General features: G+C 39.3%; 1 protein-coding gene across 3 annotated transcripts; it reads left to right on the top strand.

The window, feature by feature from the left end:
- Nucleotides 1-345: 345 nt before the first annotated feature.
- triqk (triple QxxK/R motif containing) lies at nucleotides 346-25,799 on the top strand. 3 transcript variants are annotated; one of them, XM_044336511.1, is made up of 5 exons: nucleotides 346-530; nucleotides 3,164-3,238; nucleotides 14,356-14,394; nucleotides 15,438-15,523; nucleotides 23,545-25,799. In XM_044336511.1, exons 2-5 carry the CDS (start codon nucleotides 3,178-3,180, stop codon nucleotides 23,650-23,652), a joined length of 294 nt encoding a protein of 97 aa, XP_044192446.1. In that variant the 5' UTR covers nucleotides 346-530; nucleotides 3,164-3,177; the 3' UTR covers nucleotides 23,653-25,799. The 3 variants fall into 3 exon arrangements, with proteins under 3 accessions (XP_044192446.1, XP_044192445.1, XP_044192447.1); XM_044336510.1 differs by having other exon boundaries at nucleotides 14,353-14,394; XM_044336512.1 differs by lacking the exon at nucleotides 14,356-14,394 and having other exon boundaries at nucleotides 350-530.
- Nucleotides 25,800-26,048: the final 249 nt, after the last annotated feature.

Raw genomic sequence — 26,048 nt, 5'->3', positions numbered from 1 at the left:
CCCAGGTGTGCACAAGGTCTTCCTATTGTGGTGCTCTGTCTTTAATTTTGTGCTTTGGTTAGGCTGAATATACCAAATTACATAATTGTTTGGTCTAATTATTTAATAATGACTTGGTTTGCAATGTTAGGAACAACCAATGTAGTTACCTTGGTTACGAAGTCAATATACCCCACAGTCAGGAGACGCAGGGAGCTTCAAGTATTTTGGGATGAATGGGAGTGTCAACACATCACGCGCTTTTCAATGTTTTTTGTCTGAGCGTCCCGCCCCGCCCCGCCTCGCCCCGCCCCTCACTCGTGCTATTGGTCAACTCGACAAATACTCGTGTCTGATTGGAGGAAAAGTCTTCCTGATACCAACGTTGACGTGGAAACCAGGAACTATCAGTGGAAGAAGCGGTGTGTTGGCATTTTGAAGAAATTTAGAGCAAAGTACAATAAAACAGTTCTGTCATCCTGTCGCCAGGCGTTTCGTAATGCAGATACAGCAGCGCTAAGCGAATTATTCTCTGGAGAAACAAGAGCAGAGTAAGTGTCTCCGTGAATGCAATGAATGAAGCCTGAAGTTAACGTACTTACAGCTCTACTGGGATGTTTATTGTATAAACATATATCCATCTACTCTGAAGTATTACCAATGGCGTTAAAAATGACAATACGATAACTGTAAACTACAATACGATTTCTGCACGCGATAAAACTGTCGCCATGTTTCTATTGCAAAAAGCAAAGACTTGCAAATACATGCATAGCCTAGTTGATATCAAGCAACATTAGTCTGTAAATACACACGTACAGTAGCTGGTTTCATACTTAAACGACAGAGCATAGTAGGTGTGTTTCCACAATGATGACAGATAGAGAGCTGTACTTCCATAATCCAGACATCACAATGCTCCCAGACACCAAGCTGTATTATAGCCTATACCTTGCATGTACCTACACACTTTTTTAAGTACACTTGGCTAAAACTGATGCAGTCTAATACAACAGACCTGCAGTAACCTTCATTAAGGTTATAATGTTCATTAAAAATCTTTTAGAGGGCTGTGAGAGGTGTTGTACTCTTCTAATATTTGGTCCACTAATATAATTCAGTAAATATTGGACACATATCTCATTATAATACAGTGTAATTCAGCAGCACCACAAACTACAGCCTCCAAAATGACCACAAAGTTGAATTAACAACTCTCTAAACTGTTTCAACAAAATTTTCAAAAATTATTATCTTCATTTCAGGGCTGTTGTATTAAACTAGTAAGATGTCTTTGTTTTATCTGCTTACCCTCTGGATTCAAGTCTGTATACCTTTAAAACTGTATATCACATACTTTGTTCCTGTTCTTCAATGCAGTTTTCTAGAGGGTGACATAATACCTACAGTATTTCCTGGAATAAAATTTAGTTGTGCAGCCATGTGCAAACTCATTTGTGAGTCGATACACGTTACTCAAGGGGAGACATTCACCCTTAGATTAACGGGGATGGCACAGTACACCTTGTACAAGGTTACCTTGGCAGGTTTTACTGTACTAGGGATGGAACCCAGGCATTTAAGTTAAAAGTCATCATGAAATAAAATGCAAGACTGACTTACTAGGTATAATTATATTATCAATTAGGTTGAGATTATGCTAAGTACTGTTAATGACCAAAATATTATACCAACCTTATCACCTTTGCATCTAAGGTGTAAAATTATGTGTCTTTATACCCCTCTGTTGCAAACGCAAAATATGCTTAACACATCTCTGGCAACTTCAGATTGGAATGACCATGGATGATGACCGAGGCTACAAATGTGTTTCTTTTGCAATTTAGATATCGCCGCACAGTACAACACAGCCAACAAATCCGAGAGCCTACTGTGTCCAACTGTAAACATTACATTTGGACAATTTCCTCTCTTCCTTTTGTCCTCCTCTCACATCCTTTAATTTGCTGACTCTGGTTTCCAACCGCTGGAGAACAATAGCTGTGTATACATCCTCCTTCTCTGCTGGCACTAACAGTGTTTGAAATGTAGCTGAAAACAGTGTTTTTAGTGCAAGGTAAAATCCAGGTCTCCCAAGGCAGCGGTCTCCCATGAGAAGGTATCAGTCAGCACAGGCAGCCAGCCACGCTCCTTGAGCATGCTAATTCAGTCTCTTTCCTCTATTCCCCGGCCGCACCTCTAGAGTCTCCACCACTCTTGTTCTTCTTGGATGCACATAGATACTTTTTTTTCTTTTCATATTTTTCTGTTCTCCCTTGTGCACACCTGCTTACACATTTATCTTTCTGTCACAGTTAAACATGGTCTCTTTTCATGATAATCAATTATCATTAGCTGAGCAGGACTTGGTGGATATCGAGTATTATTTATCTAATCATGCGCAAATCTTTCAGACAGAGAACAGGTCAAAGGGATTCCAGTATCATCAGACAGCACTGGCCTGCCCGTCGTCTCATATTTGCTTTTTCCACTATTTTAAACAAAAGGCTACAATATTGATTGATGCAGTGTGTTGTGAGGGAGCCTGTCTGGAATTTAGAGCAGAGAGCTCACTGAGAAACAAGTATGTTGGGTGGATGCAAGAAACACACACTGATTTTTTTTGCACTTTGTAAAGAAAAGTATTATATAGGTGTAATTATTTCTGTTGACTGTGCTGCACATGCACTTGTGTTGACATAAATGCACCCACAGACTGACATATATTCTTTTACACAAGCATAGTTACATGTGGAGCCTACAGATACTGTTTTTTTATTATTTCTAGCTCTTTCTCTTTATATCTTCCCTGTGAGCTGTCAGGGTAATCAAGGAGAGCTCATGGTGTGAAGGGAAATGGTGTTAGACTAAATGAGATGGATAGGAAATGCACATACTGTGAACGTAACACACATGGAAGGTGGTGTGAATTAATTTAATTATGTCTAGCAGATGTATGTGAGAGATAAACCATCTGCCTGATCAAAACTGACTACTCTTCTCTATATATGATTGTGTATTAACTTGAATCCTTCCTGCAGATTTCACAAGTTATCTCAGGCTACAGTAACAGGAATGGAGCTATATCCGTATTTGATTAAACTAAATGATCAGGTGTAACATTGAGACCCAGCTGTGAAATTCGTTCATTCACAAGGTTGTTTTTCTACTCGTTTCTTGTCAGGCTGAGTAAGGAGAATGGGGAAGAAGGATGCCAGCGCGACCAAATTACCAGTTGATCAGTACCGAAAACAGATTGGTGAGTCTCCATTTATCCTATGGTTAATCAATTTGTGATCAACAGAAAAGTGTTCAACTGTAATTTTGGTAAGTGTTAAATCAAGCAACAATACTTGCTGTTGTGAGATAGTTTGACATTGGCTGGTTATTTAAAAAAAAGCTTGTTTATGTCATAGCATAACATAAACCCTCAGGGCTCAAGCAACTTTGCCATTAATTTTGCATTTTGTAGACTTAAGTGATTTAAAGATACATCAAAAACATAATCACTGTATTAAGTGACAAAAAAAAAAAATTAGTTCATGACACTTTTTGACAGCTGGGATTGGACCTTGACTTGTTTGTTTCTTTTAACAAAACTCATAACTCTATCTTTTGTGGGCAATTTTACCACAACACAAATCATTTTTATTGTTCTCATATAGAAACAAGCTAATGTCACACTTAAAGGTGCAGTGTGTACAATTTAGCGGCATCTAACAGAATGGACTTGGCATAAATGGAATATAATATTACTAAGTATGTTTTAATTATTGTATAATATTAATAAGTATGTTTTTAATTATTGTATAATCACCTGAAAATAAGAATCGTTCTGTTTTGGTTACCTTAGAATGAGCCCTTTACATCTACATAGGGAGCCGGTCCTCTACCACAGAGCCCACCATGTTGCACTGACAAGTTTCTACAGTAGCTCAGAACAGACAAACCAAACACTGGCTCTAGAGGGGGCCTTTCGTGGCTTTTGTGGCTGTAGGTTCTCCTACATGCTTGTAAGGGGAGTGGGAGGGGTATTCATTGAGAGAGAGAGAGCTAGAGAGTGAATGAAGAGAGTGAGCAACGCTGGTGAGAACAAAGCCATGAATCAGTTAAATAAAATGTTATTTTCTGATTGTTTCATGGCGGTTTTATTGTAAAGCACAAATAAACACACCCATACCTCTGCACAACCCTGGGGAAAGCTGCCACATTGCTGGATTTTGTGCTAATGCAGAGCTTCATCCTGTCCGCTGTGGCCTCTCTGCTCTGCGTGTGTGTAGCTCAGCCCCGCCCTCGGTCAAGCAGACACACAGACGTACAGCTCTTTATGCGTCCATGACACAGAGACAGAGAGCAGAGTGGAGCAGAGGGGAGAGACGGAGACAGTGATGTAACCTGGTCACTACACTAGTCTTAGGGTGTGAGTCTTGACCTCACACCCTATGTGCTGTTATTGGCTGGGGGCTACACACCAACTGCCCAAACGTTGACGCCCAGAAGCCTCCCGAATACAAGCAAAATAATATACCTAAATAATAATAATAGTATACCTTTTAAACCAGATTCACTGAATTAGAACTAGTGTACAGTACAAGTAGTACACTCAGATACAACCAAGTAGCATCTGAGGCAACATCACTGATGGAAAGTGAATTCCATGCTTAAAAAACTGCCCCTTTGATGTCATGTCAGAAGCTGTTTTGTCAAAGTTTAATGCCAATCTAATCCTGCGGTATTTTGTTTCTTCTTACATCTCAAAGGCCTAACTAAGGCAATATGGTTGGTATCAATCATAAGTTTGGTCCCCTTTAGCATGCCAGCTGTGGTTGCTTGAAGATCACAGCTCATCATGTGTCTTTTTGTCATTGTTTTTCTTTTGTGGAACAAAACCAAAAGGTCACCATTGGCGAAGCTGGATAATTGTGAGCAGCTATGACCGACGCAAATCAAAGGGAAGTTCTTTTTTCCTCATAGCCTTAGTAGTAGTCTCATTAGACACAAAAGGCGCCCCCTAGCTCCAAGTAAGATTTTTGAACCAAATTGTGTTAGATGTTTTATAAAGTTTCCCTTGATCTAATGGTCTTGATCAATGAATACCCTCACCAGGAGCCCGTACAAGGATTGAAATGGGTGAACAAAGTAGAGAAAATTAGTTCCCTAATAGAGATGGCAACAATTACAGCTGAAGAAGATGCGATGAAGAAAGTGACACACTCCAGAAGATGAAAATTATAAAACATTCAGGACATCTTGGAACACTGTCATGAAAAACGTATACAGTATCCTGCATGACTCTATAAATCATCTGTCCCAGAAAGTCCAAGAAATGGGTTTGTGTGCAGAAGGTGCACTGTCACTCTTGACTGGCAGATAGATGTGCTGATTTTTCTTAAATTGGATCTTTTCCCTAGTTGATTGGATACAGCTTGAGGGGAAACCCCTCCCTTCCAGAAAACCAACCACACATTGTGGGCCCTAAATCTTAGTAATTTCTCTATTTGCATATGTATGCCTTTATTGTTCATTAAAAAAAATACATTTAATTTAACCCTTTCATGCATGGTGTCCACTACAGTAGACAGATATTTGGAAGCCATCTTGAACCATTTAAGTTGTAGTACCATGTCCCAACTACCTGGTGGTGAACCCCCAAAGTGTTGTCTACAATTCCATCTGGATGTCATTTTTTACTCTCTCTGTGATTTTGTGATATTGAATAATAAATTTAAATTTTGCCTATATTGATTTCCATAAATCACTTTTTACTCCGTTGATGCATTTCAAAATTCAATATATTAAAAAAAAAAGTTACTGACATGATTTTTCACTTGTTTAAGAGTAAAAATAAACAATAAACAAATGTTTTACTCTGTGATTTAATAATTCATGCGTGAAAGGGTTAATGTATTAAATTTGTATTTGGTTCTGTTATTACTATTATTATTATTACACTTGATGCACATTTATTTGAGACAGAATCAAATGTCATATTTTAACATAGTATTTCCATATTATTTCATGCATATTTACTACTACATGAGCTACCGTCTTCATTAAGAAATGGACTATGTCACGACACACACATATCAAGATTGTCATTATTTATACGTCAAATAATGGGAGGAAAAATTTTGAGCAAAGTGTTTCTTGGCTTCTTCTTCGGCTCCTCAGCATTGTTCTCCTGGCTTCCAGTAACTGTTGACGTAAAGGCATCCCAAATTACACCATGCACTGCACATTAAAACAACATACTATATAATATCAGACTACTTAGCATTTATATTCGTATATGTATTCCATGATGAACAAAAACATCTTACTCTTTTTCTCTTCTGACAACTCGGGGCCTCTGCTTGTGGTGCTTTTTCTGGCTGGTATATCTGAAAGTCTGGTGGAGAGTTTCATATATGAGGTAATGGGTTTTGCAGGCCGAGGCGCAGTAAGAAAACATAAGACGAAGATAATTTAGTTTGTTTACTGTATGGAAAACAGAAAGTAACACAATCTGACTTTCAAAATGTGTGTGAAACAGGCTTTAGAAATAAATGTGCTTCAATTAAACCTGCTTATGTGTAAGAAAATAGCAAATACCATGGAACACAATGCTGCTAATTGTTTATAATACACATTTTTTTGCTCTGAGATCTGTAGGGTCATAGAGATTCGACCATATCCAGGTCAGTGTAGATTACCTAATCAACTGTGATTAAGATTTGTCAAATCTGGAGAGTGAGAACATAATTTTATCAGTGACGAGACAGTCATCAAAGCCACTGCAAAACAAGAAGAATAGAACATATAGAGGAAGCTGGAGCACAAGTTCAGGAATGAGGTTGAATAAACAAGGGGAAAACCAAGATGTGTTGTGTTGTGTTGTGTTGTGTTGTGTTGTGTTGTGTTGTGTTGTGTTGTGTTGTGTTGTGTTGTGTTGTGTTGTGTTGTGTATGGTCCTAACCCAAGAAGAGGTGACACTACCCAATAATGGCTGACTGAGCCCATTTCATAATCATATATTGTGGCCTTTTGTATCCAATTTGAAATTTTATTTGAAAGACACTGGTGATTTCTTTGATCAGTTGTCCAAGGTGAACATTAATCAAGAGGATTCTGATGCCTTACTAGCTATCTTAGATGTGGTATCCCTGCATACAAGTAACCCTCATGAGAGGGTTTTGGAAGTCTTGAAGTTGTTTTTTCACCAGATAGATGGAAACAAAATACTTGTCTGGATGAGATGACTGGCTTCTTTCTATATTGTTCTTGTGTTGCTTGCAAAATTGCCCAAAAACGCACAGATTATCCTAGGTTTAATATTTCCTGGCGTTAACAAGACTCACTTTTTGTCATTTTCGAGCCAGATGGCCTCTTTCCTGAGTTCTTTCCTTTTTATTTCTCTAAAAGAAAATCTTTCTCAGGGATGTGATAGCATGTTGAGAAATTTCTCTGTCTTGTTGATATTTCCAGGCTATAAGGGCTGGGGTCTCATAGAGCAGCACAATAGTTGCATGTGTTTTCATATTGAGACAAAAGAAAAGGATGATTTAGCCTGCAGATATCCCTTAACCAGGGGTTAAAGTGGGATTTGGCAGGTGGGAGAACCCTAAGATCCGGTGTAGCGGTGCAGCAGGGAAAAATGACTCACCTCAAAATAACTCCCAAATTGATTTGCGCTGTGAGCTCCAGTGGACTTTTTTTTCTTTGTGGACAGGCTATGTGATCAGCTGACCTTCTTTTAAGGACCCATTTTCATATTTTTCTGGATCCCACTGGTCCAAAGGAGGCCCAACCAAAGAAGTGAACATCAGTGCTGAGACCTTGTTGATTTGTAGTTGTGTCCATTGTTACGTTATTATATTGTTCATTTCAGAGAATCATCTTTCACATTCAGCACTGCTAACAAACAAGACAAAACACAGACAAGCATAATAAACATTACTTAATTAAAAACAACTTACACAAAATAACATTGCACTATGAAAAAAACACAAGTACATATTTACTTGACAGGCAGCATCAAGTCCATTTATCTAGATCTCCTGATGATGTCACAGTTATAGGCGTATCCATTCGCTGTGATCACAGAGAACCTTTCAGTTCAGATCAGGCTGGGTTTCTGGTGACTGTAAAGAAAATATGCAAAACCCAGTGAGATTACTGGTACTCATCAGTATATATCAGCTGTGGAAAAAGCATGATGCTGAACTGAAACTATGTACTCATCCAGTGTGCTCCTGGATCCTAGAGCCAATCAGACCTGGAGGATTAGAGGTCCTAATGAAGGCCACTGCTAAGGGTCAGAGGTGATGATGAGAAGGCTGAGCAGGTATCTGCTGTTTCTGTTACTCCAGCTGCAGCTACTTCAGCCTGCTGTCTGTGATTCTGCTTTTACCAAGAAAACATATAATCACAGATATAAAATACATTAGTCACAAACATATCAATCAGTCCTGCTGCTCCACATGCTGCCTCATAGTTCTTCAGCAGCTGAATGGACCTGAACTGCACTGATTTCAGACAGAGAAAGGCAGAACTAAAGAAATCTGGATTTACTGAACCTGCAGCCTGTTATCAGAACACAAAAGACAGACAAGATTAGGGGGTAGAGAGTAAGCATGAGAGAAATGAAATGAAAATAACACATTTCAGTGTAAAAGATCAATAACTTAGTGAAATCTGAGCGTGCAAGTGTATTCCAAAAGATGAAAAACAAACTAACTCTTCTGTCTTGTGTCAGTATCAGTCTGGAAAGATTCCAGATCAGTTTGTGACAGCTCAGACAAAAAGGTGCAGAATTCCCACACAAGTCATTTATATAACTCACACTTCAAATATTACTGAGTTACATCATGCACACCCATGTTTGCTGTTTATCAGACAAAGCCTAACGTGGCTTTGTTTACCTGAATCAGTTTATCTGTCTGACTACATCAGAGACAATAATGCTACAGTGGTTCACTGTCAGTCAGGAGACAGTAGTATGTTCATTTGTTGTTGTTATTACCAATTAATATTACCAATGTTATCGTGTGGAGAGATTATCAATAATGTTACGTTATAAATATGACAAATTCAGAGACAAAATAACATTGTCTCTTACTGTTCATCCAGTTCCACAGCAGAGAAACAGTTGAATAAATGTCAGGAACAAACTTGGTGAAGGCCAGCAGATGAATATCAGTTCAAACAAAGAAAAGTCTTGTGACTTTCATTCACCACAAACATAACAAAACACGAATATCTCATATTTTGGCTAAAGTTTTCAGCACAGTTAGTCTTTGAATTGCTGCTTCTGCAGTCTTCGCTTACCGTGGAGTCAACGAGCAGAAATGCGATTGCCATTGCAACCCACATTGTGGTTGGAGGGAATATTACACCCGAGGGCAAGCCGGACCTTTGTCTTTGCAACTTTTTCGCGAAAGATGAACTCACTTGACATTATTATGTACTAAACTCCCAATCAGATTTATTTACTTATTAATTGAAGGCGCTGGAACACCATTCTGGATCATTACGGCAACTTTAACCCCTGCCCTTAGCTGTCAGCCATCGTGTAAAACCCAGCAGCTTCAACAAATGAGAGACAGACATAACATGACAAGCCACTTCTCCTTTTGTCACCTCCTCTACCAATGATGCTGGAAAACTCTTTTTTTCCCCCCTTTTTCTCCTTGCTATTTAGTGTTTTCTTCCTCACTTCCTCTCCATATCCTCTTCCATCTCATCAATTCAAAAATATGTAACGCAGATGTCAGGGACACTTCGGTCTTCTTTCTACCGCCGCCTCCTTCCAACCCCTCAATTTCTACCATTTTTCCTTCTTTTTTGAAAAGAATGGCTATCAGGCAATTTCAGTGAACCACTGTTTAACAGCAAAGGTGGAAAACAGAGACAAGGGGAAAAAAGACATCAGAGAGGAAAATTAAGTCTTCAAAGATAGCATGGGGCTGTGTCTTCTGAGAGCAGGAATAGGCCACACATGGTAATTTAAAATCGTAATAGGGTGGCTTATTCATGGCACATCAGCAGTAGTCCAGGCTGGTTGTTGAGCTGTACCATCATCTCTGCTGGAGTGCTTTTGTCATGTCAGATGGCCATCAGGGGACCACTGTTGACACTCTCTTTTTAAATACCATTATTAAACCTGTTATAATTGACTGCACCAAGCTGCCCTCAGGAGAGGTAAAGCTATAGTGTTCTTACATGGAAGTGCAAGTGGTCAAGTAATGATTGCTGTTGCCTGCTGAACACATTAGGGAAAATTGTCCAAACAGATAAAGACACCCAAATGGCAAATTAGAAATTATTGATTTAAGAAGTAAGAAATAATAAGTAATAACCTTTTTCTGCAGGTATGTCTATGCTCCCTGTTGACACCTGAGATTTTACCTCCCTTCTCCTCCCCTGACATGATCCAAAGGACAAGGCCTAAATATCTCCCATGTGTCTGGCATCAGCCCTCCAGTTCCACTACTATGCATTCTGGCAGATGCCAGCGATCCGCACCATGTGGTCACTGACTATTTGGCCGCCATGCCAGATAGACACAGCAAAGCATGGAGAACTGTCGGACACGCTGTCAGTATGTTTGCCGAATTTTCCCAGGGCTCCAAGAGAGCACTGGACGGTGGGCTGTCTGTCCAAATAACCCCATCACTCTGCATGTGGTGCATAAGCAGGACGGCTAGTCCCCATGGACACAAACGTACACACACATGCTTAATTCCACAGGTATGTTAGTTTTACTCTTCACACATTCATACACTCGCTTGTTGTCTTTTTCCCCCATACAAGTGTACAGTAGCTTTTTACAGTATTGTCTCAATTTTATTGCAAATATATAGATAAAAGATGTAAATGGAATTACAGGTATTTATCAACTTCTTTGCTCCTTGAAAACCTTACAGTTTCATTTTTCAAGGCATCATTAAGAAGTCCGTATCGCTTGTGATTTACTGATTAGAGATGAGTAGACACCTGAGTGAAAAGACACAGCCCTTTCATTTATTTGAATCGGGGCAGCAGGAATGCCAACGTAGATGGCTCTAGGAAAACAATGCTGGGTCATCTGGCAAAAAACTCAAACTGGACTTAATGTTTGCTGCAACGCAATGTGATGTCATAAGGCAAGGTGCTGCATTAGCCAATCATGCATTGCACATCAATTGCACATTTCTGGTAGATTACTTAGCCTTAAGTAAGGGTTGTCTACCCTCCTTTCTTTTCTGCTTACTGCATCTTATGAGTAGTGTGAATTATGTATCCGTGGTGACCACCAATTAGCTAGCATATCATCCTACAGCACTACATTGTCTATTTTTTCACCCTGCACCACTCTGTTGCAGTTACAGTTGGCAGGAAGGCATTTAATGCAACGTCTTGAAATAGCTTTTCTCATTTATGACAAGATCAGGTTTTGGTAAAGTTGCCACAGAATTTGAGCATCCACACACAGTATATTTGGAGTATATATGGCATAGGAACAAACGAATGACAAATAATATAGATTATTTTTTCTTCTGATGTTTCTTTTCATTCAGACAAACTGTGATACTTTTAGATGTTTACTCCTCTCGTAGCTTCACTTTAACGGCCAATTTGTGTGACACACAAATCACATACCTTTCCCCCTCCTTCTCTCGAGTGCTCAATCACATGTGGCTAATTTTAGCTAATACAACCTACCTGTCTCGTTATGCTTCGCAGAACAATAGCTTGAGATAAAAACTCATGTTCCCTCAGTCTTAATCAGACGCCATTTATAGGTGAACCCAATGACAAATGAGCAAGGAAGAACCATGAAACACACATCTAAGGGAATGTACAGTAAGTGGTGTGGGTGGTGGGAGGGACACTCTCACTTTTCTCTTGTCCTCTTGACAGGAAATCAGTGATGACTTCAATGAAAGGCGCACTCAGGGAAGCCTCTCAGCAGGCACTCTAGGCCGCCTTACAAGGGCTAATGTTCCTCTGAGACACGGCATTGTCGTTGCTGTACAGAAGGACAGTGATGCCTTTTGAGTGTGGCAGGCAGGAGCGGGGAGGGATTGGGGGGATGGCGTGTAGCCCAGTGCAGGTAGATAATTGGTGACAGAAAGTGTCTACAGCACTGGTGCAGCAGGGGAAACAGAAATGACGAATAGGAGTGCCCATAAGCCCAATGCAATATCATCAGGACTGCGTATGTTACTGTGTGTATGTGTGGCTCCAGACCTACACAAGCAAACCAGAGGAAAAAGGCAACGTGCCGCTTTAAGAAAATACAGGGCTATAATACAACAATATTACAACACTTTACACAGCCTGATGTAATTTTCTGGCTGTTCTCCTTCATATCAACATTTCATACTCCTACTTGGTGCAATTATTCAGATTTTGCTCCAATTAAGTATTGATTCTTACCAGATGGCTATGGTTGTATTGGGTTGTGATGAAATTTTTGCATGTAAACGTGATTTCTCTATGTAGACTTACATGGAGAAATCCCACACATGAGAAAAACAGCACAGGTGGGTGCTTGCTTAAGTTCTTATATTGTTCTGTCTTTGAGTATCCTTCAGGATTCTGCTGCAGAAAAGAGACCTTGAGGATACAGATTTCCAAACAAAGCAAACAAGTATCAAAACAGAAAGTACAGATTGTTTGATTGTGAGCTTGTAGTACAGTAAAATAAAATAAAAATTTCTTTGCTGGTACCTGTTACAAAACAGAAATCATGGATTTCCACAATTTTAATCTGTTTCCTACATAGTTATATTGGCATTGTGGTTTCCTATACAATACTGGATATGACCAAATATTGTAGTATATATCAAATACAGTACATGTTGATGTTGAAAAGAATTGTAGCAGTTGAGCAGGTCTATAAATCTCTGTTAAGTTTCAACTATTGACCGTTTACCAAACCCGGCCCCTGAGCAACAATTGTGCAATCAGTTTAGCAAGCATAACTAAGCACAGGAGGCCTGTCAAGATTTGGATTTCTCCGAGGGCTCAAGTGGTGCGCATGGGGCTCTAATAAGAGTATTACACTCTATCGAAAGAGTTTGGAGGGTGATGTCTTCTTTCCAAAAGCATAAGTGTAAAGAATGGATAAAACTGTATGTTATCTCCTAAGGCAAGGGGCATGTCATTAACTTACTATATTGATAGGCAGTGGTCATTTCAGCCAACAAAATCCACGGTTATTGGCTAGAAATGAGAAGCTTGCTTTGGTTGGCTTCTGTAACAATTCAAAGACCCATTGTTTCACAAATGACTGAGTTTTGATGGTAATCTGCTACTGTTGTCATTGTTAACTGCATATGTGTTATGGTTTAGTGAGCAGTCAATTTTCTCATCTGCATATTATATGCAAGATAAGATAATTACCGCTGTATCATGTATATTTTTCCGTTAATTTTTTCACATTTCACAATGGCTCTATGTTTTGTTTGTTTTTCTTCTTGATAGAAGTGGTGTAATTATATGCATATCAAGTTGGTGCAAAGCTATTTAAAAAGCGGCATTATTAATTAAAAAAGTAAGACTTGCGTACCGACTCCAAGACACAAAAATCTATTCAAATAAATAAAGTTTCATTCCAAGACGGATCTGTGTCAGGTCAAAATGTTGCCATATACACACACACACACACCAATAGGTTGATCTGATGTAGTTAACCATCCAACATGCCAAGTGTGAGGAACATCTCAAAGCAATTAACATTTCAATCTACATCTCAGAGTAGTACAAAGGTAATACATTAAAATATCGACAGCACATGAAAAAAATGCAGTTATAAGCTAGAAAAAGGGAAACCTTAAAATGATGTACAAAAGCATCTTTGAGATGCTCTCCACACACATGCATTGTATTTTACTGTTAACATACACAGACATTTTTGTATCATGGTCGAGACAATGAAGATATATCGAAATATCGATATTGATTCATTGTTTTTCTACGTGGCCAAAGGGAACCGTAGTATTTTATGAAGCCTCTTGTAGTCTTACATTATCACAACCAGCCATTTGCAGTCTGAAAGTCCCTGCACCATTTTTGTGAATGGTGAACAACCTCAGGTGCCCTCCAATCAAATTTCCCCCTCTCCACTTTCTGACAAGTGGAGGAGACATCCAGTGAATTCCCACTAGTTCAATGTCTGCTCCTGGCAACATGCTCCCCATTTCTATTAGCCCTCCACTGAGTCTGAGGGAGGTAGAGGAGGAATCCGGGACCAGGAGGGATGGGGGGGGGGAGAGAGAAAGCGCTTGGAATTGAGTGCGAGATCTAGGAAAAAGTGTGAAAAAGATAAAATGAGTGTGTGGTGAGACAGAGCAGCTGCTTAATGCCAGGCTAACGGTCATCTTCTCTCTCCTCCACGGCACTCCCCAGAAGAGGAGAACCACTGCTCCCCAAGAGACATGATACTCAGTGGTATGCAGCTCTGTCTGTTTGTTTTCAGAACCACAACACACATACACCTCCTTATCCTTCCTCTTTCACAAGCTCATTCTCACTCTTTTCTGTTCCACACCCTTTCCTCGTGGATATGGACGTGTCTCTCCTCTCACCCGCCCTTCCTCCTTGTTCCCTCTTTCAATGTAAATGAGGCTTAATTGGCTTGGAGTAAAAACTCCAACCGGCCCCCCGCATGTCAAATCACCAACTGAGAAAACCTCGAAGCTGACCTGGGGGCTTGGTCTCTCTCTCACACACATATTTCTCTATTACACTGTATGTGTCTCCTTATGAGGACTGTCCATTGATTCCCCAACCGATAACTTTAACATTATCTATCATGCTTAACCTCAAGTCTTACCCTAACCTTAACTTTATTCTAATTCAAAATTGAACCCTGAACTAGATTACTTAAATAACCCCTTTATGGACTTGCTAATATTTCTACAATCTGAGCATAGAAATTGGTTCTCACAAAGATAGTAGTACCAGAACACACACACACACACACACTGCTCAGCAAGCTGTTGCCTTTCCACCCTATTGTTAGCAAAGTTCCTTTTCCTGCAGTGTGTTGTTTCTAATTAGACCAAGACAGCCGGCTCTGCCTCATGTGAAACACACACAGACACACACACATGTTTTGCCAGGTGGCCGGCTTGCCGACAAGACTCACCCTTGAGAGTTGAGCTCATGGGAAGTCAACCGAGCACAGGTGAATGGTGTGCAGCTCAGGCCGGCGCTAAGCTCAGCATAAATATTAGAAACAGCTAAGCAGGCTCTGTCGAAAGGTAACAAAATCTGGCTAAAATCACCAATAAAACTTAACAATTAACATTTTATATCTTGGTTTTGTTATTAATATTAAGTTGTGGTTTTCTGGGAGGTTAGCTGGGGGGACTATTTCTTGGCCAGACAAAGTGACTTCCTGAAGTGGCCAAGAAATGTTCCCCCACATCACACTATTCCTTTTAATACAATAACAAAACCTTTTTTTTTTCTTTTTTTTCTTTTTTCAGGTAAGCAGGACTATAAAAAGACAAAGTCAGCCTTAAAGGCCACACGACTGAAAGCTGAAGCAAAGAAGAATTCCTCTGGATTCAGGGTGAGACTGGCTTGGACTTTTCTTTTTTTTTTTTTTTAGATTACTGAAGTCTGTATCTGCATGTCTCCTACTATTTCTGCCTGCCTGCCTGCCTGCCTGCCTGCCTGCCTGCCTGCCTGCCTGCCTGTCTGTCTGTCTTGGACCATCTGTGATTCTGCTTGTCTGTCTGTCTGCCAACCATCTTCTTTCCATTTCTCTGTCTATTTGCCTTCCTGTTTGAGAGTATGTCTCACTAGATCACATTCAATATCCCAGACTCTTGACTTTTAATGCTACTCACTACTTAATGTAAGTCTTTTGAGATTCTAACAATGTATCAACCTGCATTTTGTAATGTGCACTCCCTGCCTGTCCTTTGAAGAGCCACACAGTTGTTTAAAACTTTAGACATCACTCACAGGATTCAAATTCACATTTAAGTTTTCTTATTATATATAACAGAGAAATAGAACAAGCAGAGAAGGAAAACAAAATGAATAAGAAAGTGATAAGATAGATTTGGGTAATATGAAAGTGAAAGAAGGGGAGAAAGGTGTGTCTCTCAATTGCTGTGTCACACTGCAGCGATTAGGAGCTGTTGTGCAGGCAAAGATGGATGACTCCACGTTTATCACTCTGGCAAACGTGGCTCTGTGTACGCTTTTCCTCATTCAGTCAAACAGTTTTACTATTTCACAGCAGAGCCCACAGTAAGCCCTTGCTACTAAAATAGCTCGAAAAAAAATCAGCTGTCATAGATTTTTAAATCCTCTTTGAAACTGCAGATACCATCAGATGAAATCAAGTCCTCAGATTTTTTTATTTAACTGTTTAAAGTGAAAGTCAGTTATAAGAAAACACAATTCAGACACATCCAATATTATTGTTTTGAACGTGTTTATTTTCCTTCATGGCATTGAAAATCGTTTCTGTTTACAGTACATCAAAAGCCAAAAGGCTTCACTTCCTCATTAAGCTTCAGTTGGCACGTAGTACACAGAGATGAACAAATCATAGCGAGGATTAAACAGTGGGTGAAATGGTCAGGTTTTAAAATATGCATCTCTTAGACACGCAAGGCCTCATTAAGCACGTCTTTAATCCAATTAGATTAGTCCATATCTTGAAATATTGATATTGCTCATGAATAATTCAGGTTTTTCACGCCCAAGACGAGGGGAATTTTCAGAGGTCGGATTAAAAATACCTCTGGGACGAGGATATTAAACTGACTTAGACCTCTTGGCCCCCGATTTCGATTGAAATTCAGCCCAAATGTAATGGATATTTGGTCACGCTTGCTTTCCCATCGAGTCCTTTTTAACATTATATAAAGTTGCGATTTTTACACAGCCCTGTGATGACAGTAGAAAGCCCCCACTTTCTGTCTCTGAACCTTTGGTTGACAGCAATGATTTGGCTGTGGTTTTTATAGGCCCAATTTGGATTTTGGCGTGTTCTTCTCTTCTCTTCTCTTCTCTTCTCTTCTCTTCTCTTCTCTTCTCTTCTCTTCTCTTCTCTTCTCTTCTCTTCTCTTCTCTTCTCTTCTCTCACCATCTCTCTGGTTGAGATGCTCATCTCAGATGCAGCTGGCATCTCAGAAGGGCCAAGCAGACATGCGGGCACAGAGAATCTGGCAGCTGCCAGGACAGGCTGTCTTGGGGCTGTCCTAGTAGCAGAGCAGTCTGGATAAGTTGGCAGAGAAAAGGGACGGAGAGACTGAGAAAGTGAGAGAGAGGGAGAACTTCTGTTCCCACAACAGTGATCAGTTGTCGGGCTGCACAAAAACGTTGACCTGAGACGTGTCGGAAACCTGCCACCTGTTGTATCTGCACGTACGAACGCACACAAGTCATGGTGTGTTTACGGGAGTAGCGTGTTGTTGCCTGAATGCAGCTCCTCTAAAGAGTGGATTGCACGGGGTCACAAAACCAGCGTGAAGTCTGCTGCAGTCTCTCCACAGGTTGCCCAGAGAAGAAGAAGAAGCGCCTTCAAAGTAGCTCCAGCACACTAGCTTGCAGCACAGGAAACAAGCCTGCTGCCTTGTCTAATTGGCACACCAGCCTTCTGTTCATTTCTATACTGTTTTCCCTGGGTCTTATTTAGCTGTTGAGCCTAGAAAGTTGGAGAAAAATGCTTATGGAATTGGCAGAGGATGGAGGCTACAGATAAAGACTCTGCAGTGTTTGCAGGGGCAGTCGGGGTGCTGATCCACACTTTGGAGACACTCAGAAGCCAGACATTTCTCTGTTCTCTGTGTACAGTAGGAGCAGTTGAGATTGAACCTAAATGAGCGTAGCTGGTCCACCTTAAAGGTCAGTCCACCTTAAGTGAGCCTGGTCAGGTTAGGCCCATTGTCCCATTGTCACTAACCCGTTGTCACTAATTTTGGAGCTAACCCCCTTCACTTTTCCAGCAGTTGGGGAAACAACAGACGTGACTTTTCTTGGTCTTGAGAAGCTGCAGCATTTATTAACTGACATACTGTAACCTGTGCTGTACATTTACTGTCAGATTGACAACATACTACTAACCTTTTCCTCTGCTCTGGTCACATTCACAGTCACTTTTCTGCCGCTCGCTCAACCACACGTTCGCTACGCACACACATTACACACTGCCCTAAAGGAGCTACGCCACTCTTATAACAGTACCTTTCACGTAGATGTCCTTTGAAAAATGAGGAGAAGGAGGATTCTGGGATTTGATGCACAAGTCGATGACTCAAAACAATTCCACGATAACGTAGGGTGTGCTAGTGAAAATCATTAGTAGCCCAATGATATTAATGAACTTGTGAAATTAAAGCAGCAGCACTCATAATTCTGCAGCAGCGCACTGCCACTGCAGTATGAATGTAAGGGAAACTGCTCTGGGTATCTTCCAGCTGTCATTTGTGAATGTATGTTGTGAGGCAAGTAAGACTGTATGGAACAGCAATTTTCTTTCTGTTGGTAGGAATGATAAATATTTTTAGTCTGTGAATCAACGCAGTTTCTTTGACCATTAAGCTTAGAATTCCTAGTTTGGTAGCGATATGTTTATACAAATACAATTTAAGTCATGAAGCTGGTTGTCTGTTTTTTCTTCAATGGGCCATTCTAACTACCAGTAATTATTGAGCATCATCCAGTGTCATTTCTAATAAACTCTTGAGTAAAAAGTATCAGTTAAAACAGCGGATGCTGTGCTGAAAACCTGGATCCAAACAGTAGTGTCTGCCCTTCACACAAGTCATGTTGGATCTGTTATCTGTGCTGGCCATTAGGTTTATGAGGCGTCATTCACATTTTCAAGTTGGTTAGGAGCGTTGAAAGATAGCACATAGGAATTTGTAGGTTTTATGGGCTTTTATGCCATTTAATGTACAGTAAGCTGAAACAAAAGAGTCAATGGGTTGTGATAGAGGTAAGGCTTTTCCAATTCACTGAGATGTTTTCTGTCTGTCGTAAAACATGTGGAAAGACATTTAGTAATGGAAAAGGTTTATGGCATTTATTACATGTTAAATTCAATTATTATTTTTGTAATCATTTGTAAAAAATCCTTTATAATAATAATAATTTTTTCAGATTATCCTAGTCTCTTCATGGTAGGATCATGATAATGAAGTAGATTTTCGCTGATACAAGTCGACTCGATACATATTCGATGATGAATTCATAATTTAAAATTATGTAGCAAGCAAAAATACATAACATTCATTTGTTTCGTCCTTTAGTATGTGAGAATTATTATGTTGATTGATGTGATTGTAAATATACTATATTTGGTGTGTCAGTTGGACAAAACAAGTGATTTGAATCCATATTTTAAATGATCATTAGTCGCAGGCCTACAAAAGATATTGATGAGGATGAGGGTGGAAGTATATGAAGGGTATGTCATCAGTGTAGGAGGAAGATACAAGATGTGTTTCAAGGGCAAGGAATGATTATAGTATCAAAATGAGTCACTTTTTACAGTAAAAAAAAAAATCACCAACAACTTTTATTTAACCAGTCATGTAATCAAACCTAATGGCTGATATTTGTTGCTATGACTTGTACAGAGGAGACATGCTTACCAACCGCAGCCCAAATGCACCAACAGTTGTTTGCAGTTTGTGTCTTTCTGCCACCCACACACAGCCACAAACACACAGAATCTCTCTTGCTTAGTGTGTAGGCGCATACAGACTGACATACACATACACACAAACATTTATACGCACACAAACAAACCCAGGAGGAGAATAAAAGGCGAACCAGATGAGGTGATGTCTGCTGAGCTGTGGCTTGTCACCAGGGTGACAGGCACCCAGCTCCCAGCATGCCGAGTGCGCTGCAGCTGCCGCCATAGCTGAGAGAGCCACATGATGAAGATGATGATGTGCTTGGGCCCCATCCAGGGGTCTCCATCAGAATGTGGGCATAGAGGCTGTGTGTGTGTGTGTGTGTGTGTCTGAGTGGGCGCACATAAATGTGTTTGTGAGACCAGGCAAGAGTCAACACAGTGGGCCGCTCTCCTCCAAAACAATGATCTCAATCAAGTACAGGTGTTTTCTACAATTCAAGTGTTTTCACCAAAACCCCTCCAGATTGTTTTCACAGACAAGAGAAGCAGCTGTTCTCTTTCTCTCTGAAACCTGAAGCAAAGAAAGGGGGGAAAAAAAAACTAAAATAAAAAAAAACAACTGAATTGCATTATCGCGTGTCCTTTTGTTTCAGCAGCAATTCAACAAAATACTTACCTACGTCCGAAGCACACCACTTTCTTTGCGATGTCGCTGACAGAATTACAAACGCTTCTCTTTGTCATGTTTTTCAAAGCCTTGCGCAAGAACTCAAGAAAAAGCAGAAAACAATCAAGCCTCCGTGATTTGATAACAGTTCTCTTTTCTCTGAGGCCTAGGCAAAATAGAAAAGTAAATCAAGCGAAGGGAGCCTGGCAGTTAATATATGAAGCTAAAGTGCATGAAATTTAAAAGTTTTCCAATTAAGCAAGGACTTTAAGCTGTTTGGAAGCTGCCGGGATGTAGATAAATGTGGGTTGAGGCTAATGAAGACCAATGCTGCTGATGACTAGGCACTACAACATGTACACAGATAGCTGTGGATGCTGTGACGCCTTTTAATTGTCCCCCCCCCACCATCCGCCCCTCCCCACCTCCCCACCCCCAGCCCCTTCGTCAGAGAGCAATTATTATTAGCCCCTCACCACCCCTCGTTTGTGCAGAGCCTTATCTCTCACTTGTTTTCTCTCTCATTCTCATTGTTAACTCTTTTTTTTTTTTTCTTTCTCTTTCATTCAGCAGTTTGGCCAGTGGGTTGAATTTGCAGTCCTGTGTGCGTGCTACGTATAGCAATTACCGAACTGATGTTTTCTCAAATTGTCATTCAATTTTTTTGTTTGCGTCTGTTTTTTTGGGTTTTTTTTTTAACATCTATTATGGCTCTCTCTGTTTAGTCTTGTTTGCTTCTTTCCTGTTTTTCATTTCCTCTCACTGTAACCTTGTATCACCTCAGCCTGTCACTCATGAATACAACAGGGCATTTAAGACTGATTGAGTATAACATGATTCAGGAAGTTTTTCCCCCCCAAGTGTCTTATAGAATCCAGAAATGGAAGCTCTGTATGAGTTGCCTTAGAGCACACATGAACTTATAGCTATCTGCAGAAATTAAAATCATATGTTATGACTGAGTTTATGCAGGACTAGAGTCATATGTTTTGCTTTCACTTGTCATGACACCTTTGTTCTTGCGGCCCGGTTTGCACGTTAAAGCTAATTACCACGTTCAAATCAAATATTTCTATTTGAGTAACCCCCAATCAGACTGTACTCTGCACTCTTTTAAAGCTCTCCAAGCTCTCCAGTGTTGATTAGAAAGTTTGCTGCTAATGAGTTCTCTTGATAAAGAATAACTGGCATTGTTCAATACTCTGAGTGGCCCTAATGAAACTCCAGCTGATGAAGATTGTAATCGTGTGAGCGCCACATAATGAACGAGCGCCCTAAATTTCCATTTTCAAGTTGAATGCCACTCCTCTGGAAAGCCTCAATTTGTTTGACAATTAACCAATAGAAAATCTTAAGAAAAAATAGGCCATTCTGTTGAAGAAAGTTAAACTTCTCAGTAAAAATGGCAGGAGAACTGTGGAGATTGATTGCAGATAGAATATATTATAATACTACGGTCACTCACTGCTTGGCTTCTGAAATGTGATATTGTATAATTTGCAAGGTCTTTTTTTTTTTTGCTCCGGTTTTACTCCATAGCATGTTTCTTATTAATCTTTTTGCATCAGCAGAAAACTACAATAAATCAATAATTCATTCTTCAGATATATGTGCTGTCACACTTCACTGAAATTAAATTTTACAAACTCCAAATATAGTCTACTCAATTTTTATTACTTTTGAAAAAGTGAAGCAAAATCTGACCTTGGGCCTGGGTTAGATGAGGTGCTGTAGTTTTCTGATCAACCATAACTAACATCATCTACTTGATGTGAACATATACAATACAGTATGCTGTTAATTGTGTTATGTAACTGCTATGTTTACCGTCAGTGTCACGTTTCTCGCACTTTAATTTCATCAGGAAACAATTTCCCAGAGTGAATCTCTCTCGAAGCAGCTAAGAGTGTATGTGTCATTAATGTGCAAATGGCTCCATCAGAGTTAGAACACCTACTGTGGAGACCTGGTTTACAATTAAAGATTCTGAAACCATTTGCACACAAATGCAGATACATTTGAAAACATGTCTGTTTGTGTGTCTTGGACTTCCATCAACACTGAGATGGTGTTTTTGGCTGCTAGAAATCAAGGCTTTTTGCAAATTCTCCCAGAGTGGAGATCTTTAAAAACACCAATTGTGTGTTGTGCGGACAGGAAACACATAATGATTATCAGCTTGTTTACATTTTCACAAACAGTGACAAACATGTCTGTCATGTCTAACTCTATTTGATTTCTTATTTTTGTATGTCAGGCAATACTATACATAAAAAACAACATTTTTTATATAGAATACTTGCATCAGTTGCTGTTAGGGCTGGGCAATATATCGATACTATATCGATATCATGTTATGAGACTAGATATCGTCTTAGATTTTGGATATCATAATATCGTGATATGGCGTAAGTGTTGTCTTTTCCTGGTTTTAAAGGCTGCATTGTAGTAAAGTGTCATTATTTCCACATTACTGATGATTATGAAAAACCTCATTGTGTAAATATTTTGTGAAAGCACCAATAGTCATGCCTACAAAAATTTTGCAATATCGATATCAAAGTATGTGGTTAAAAATATCGTGATATTTGATTTTGCTGAATATTCTTCATTAAGAGTTGGCTTTGTGGCTTCCTTTTATTTGGTGTTTGATTTGTGATTTGTTTGGAGGACATGAGAGAGAGTTACTATACTAAACTATACCATACGTGGGAATGAATTATTAAGTCGTGCCCACTACTGTAATTAGTTTTGTCTCCATGACACTTCCTGGGCTCCGTAGACTAGTGAACTTTAAAAGAACAAACAGAAAGAAATGTGGACAGGATGTGTTTGTCACAGTTTTTTTCATATTTACCTGCAATACTGTGGACTAGGCTTAATTTTATTCGTACTGTTTGCATCTCTTTGCACCAAAACATGTTTTTTTGCTTTAGTAGCTGATATGAAAGTGTGGTGATTGACAGTCCTATAATTACATTTGTCTTTTAAGTACATCCACATAACTTAATGTTACAGTTTAAATATATATATATTTTTTATTTCAAAACAAGCTAATAAACAATATATTCTTACTCACAGTATATTAGGAATGCAACTGTTTTAGATGAAAAGAAATACAATAGGGACTTGGCAAATATAGACATAAATGATGAGTATTACAGATCACTGCAGACAGATTGAAACAAAGTAGAGCTGCTCCTCAGTGTAAAGACAGATGAGGGATCAGGCAAAAATATAATTAAGAAATAGTTCATCAGTACACTATGTTTATATATATATATACTGCTTTTTAAAATCTTTTCTTTATTCCTGTCAGGATGCTTTTCTGGTCATCGCAGCAATCCTGTTCTTTGTGCTCTGTGTGTACGCCTTCTTCTACCTCAACCTGAGCACCGAGATTAACCTGGATGTGGACGTGGATTAAAAAGAGGTGGACATTGGCCAGGACAACTTCCTTGTTCCTGCACTTCATACACAAAGACGAGGATGAAGAATGAATATATACAGTCACGGGGCTGTGTCCTGATGGTCATCTACTGTATAAAGCCCCAAAACACAAAGCCTTTTTACACTCGAACTGTCTCTTCAGGACAAATGTAACAAGGCATCAATGAAGTAAAGATTCAGGTCATTTTTGAGATTTTCATTGTTTTGCAACTTTAGACGTTAAATGTCTTTTTTTCCTTTCATTTACAAATATGTTTTGGGTATTTTATGCCTTTATTAGAGATTAAACTGAAGAGATTATAGGAAATTAGGGGAGAGTATGATAAGGATCAACATGAAACAAAGGTTCCTGGCCAGATCCAAACCGTGGATGCTGCAGTTTATTTTTGGTGCCCTCTCCTCTTATTTTCTGATTATTGATATTTTGACTGTGTCATGTATCGAAAATTATACTGACATTTGTTACACTATAAATCAGCATCCATACCTGCATTTTTTTAAACCAAGGTCCGACAGTAGAGCTTTAATTCTCTTTCCATGAAGAAGACAGACCTCTTCCTTAATGGCACTGGTTTAACATCTGTTGCAAAATCTACATTCAGCAAAGAAAAACGAGCCTCTTTTTACACAAGTCTTCCAAAACTACAGTCACGACCGAGCTCTGTTAATCATATTCTGCGGAGTCACGTCCCACTGTTTTCTCCACTAATAGAAAAATGTAAATCTCCATGCTGAACCTCTCATCACATTGAGACAAACACTTGCCTCACATTCCAGTGCACAAACCTCTCCTCCCCAGATATCTGGAGATCACAAAGTGTGAGATTAGAATCCACAAAGCTCTCGTTCTGATTGAACATGTGTGCAGAATACAGAACAACATATTCTAACTGCTGCACATACATGCAGCACAGAGACAGGCATCTGCAGGATTAGCATTACAAATATGATCCTGTTCTTTCATTTGGATGTAAATTACAGAGATGAATGATGACTGAATAGAGGTGAGCCTACATTTTTCTCATAAGGAACATCTCGATGATTTCTCTCCTCCTAGTCAAATGTCTGTATTGTTGTTCCCTTAAGGATGACATGTTTCTATAGACAGGAATATGAAGGTTTATCAATGCCTCTTTATCCCACTGCTTTGCTCTTTGTGCACTAGTCTTACAAGGTACAAGGACTGACCTTCCATTAACCATTTCAGTCCAAATGCTTCCACTGTTTGAGAGATTCTTTGTGAGCAAAGCAAAAGCAGAGTCAGAGGCTTTTATTTAGTCCATTTGCCTTTTTTTTTTTTTTTTTTTTGAAATTGTGCATTTTTTCCATGCAGTTATCTAATCGTATTCATTTTTTGCTCTCAGTGCATCTCAGCTACTTTCTACCAAAGGCAATACAGTCATCTGTAAAGCAGTTGTTTTGACTCGTTTTTATATTAGTGTAAAGCATAAAAAGCCCATACCAAAATTCACAAGAGGTCTTATGACATATAGACATTTCTAACATGTTTTTTTTTTCCAGTCTTTTTTACAAACAAGTTTTATGTCTGTGGTCTGTCGCTGATATGATTCTTGAAACGTGAGACAGATTTTGAGCTTTCAGTTTCTGCTTTTTTCCCCTCTTTTCTCCCATGACCTCCTGACCTCTAGTAAAAGACTGCATGTCAAAGAAACCATTATGATAAGCGTGCACCCATACCCGCAACCCAATGGCTTTTATCTGGCCTTGGTATATCTAGACCCCCCTCTTCCACCACTGTGAGTCATTCACATGTGTAACAATAGATAGCCTGGCCTAATAGACCTTCATATGTGACACCTCATCTAAAGGGTCACCATTACCAAGTACAAGAGCTCTGACATCAGCACAATGGAAACAATCTGACAGCATGAGCTATTTATTCAGGCCCATGTTTGGCAGAGCTATTTTTCACAATAGTGTAATAGCACTAACCTTTATACAATAGTGTAATGGTTAGTGCTACATGTTGTGCTATCATTGAATTGATTTGTATGGTATGTAATCATTTTTGGGCGCTTTATCATTATGATACCTGATACTGTGTGATATATTGTCATTATTCTGCATTTCTTCACTGTAATTAAACTGCATTCAAAATTAAAATGATGTATCTCTCTTGTAAAGAAATATAAGATAAAAAAAACAAGAATAAAGGACCTTTTTTTGGTAATTTAAATTAATATTATGTTATCTTAAGTATGTACCAATACAGTAAGTATCAGCATCTGGCTACATGACATTGGAGGAAAACATATGTTGTAATTTATGAGTTTTAAACTTTAAAACAGAACCTAAAGACTAACACAGATGAAAAAGGTGTTCATACCTCGCACAAGCAGATACATATCTAAA

This window comes from Thunnus albacares, chromosome 19 (genome assembly GCF_914725855.1).
Source record: "Thunnus albacares chromosome 19, fThuAlb1.1, whole genome shotgun sequence".
Lineage (NCBI taxonomy): Eukaryota > Metazoa > Chordata > Actinopteri > Scombriformes > Scombridae > Thunnus > Thunnus albacares.
Note: the sequence above shows the minus strand (reverse complement) of the source record. Positions and strands in the feature narration are given on the sequence as shown.

Bases quoted from the DNA above. Each gene is read 5' to 3' on its own strand.
- triqk (XM_044336510.1), top strand. From the start codon at position 3,178: ATGGGGAAGAAGGATGCCAGCGCGACCAAATTACCAGTTGATCAGTAC. The intron at 3,239-14,352 runs GTGAGTCTCCAT...GGCACTCCCCAG, and splicing joins TCAGTACCGAAAACAGATTG to AAGAGGAGAACCACTGCTCC. The intron at 15,524-23,544 runs GTGAGACTGGCT...TATTCCTGTCAG, and splicing joins AGAATTCCTCTGGATTCAGG to GATGCTTTTCTGGTCATCGC.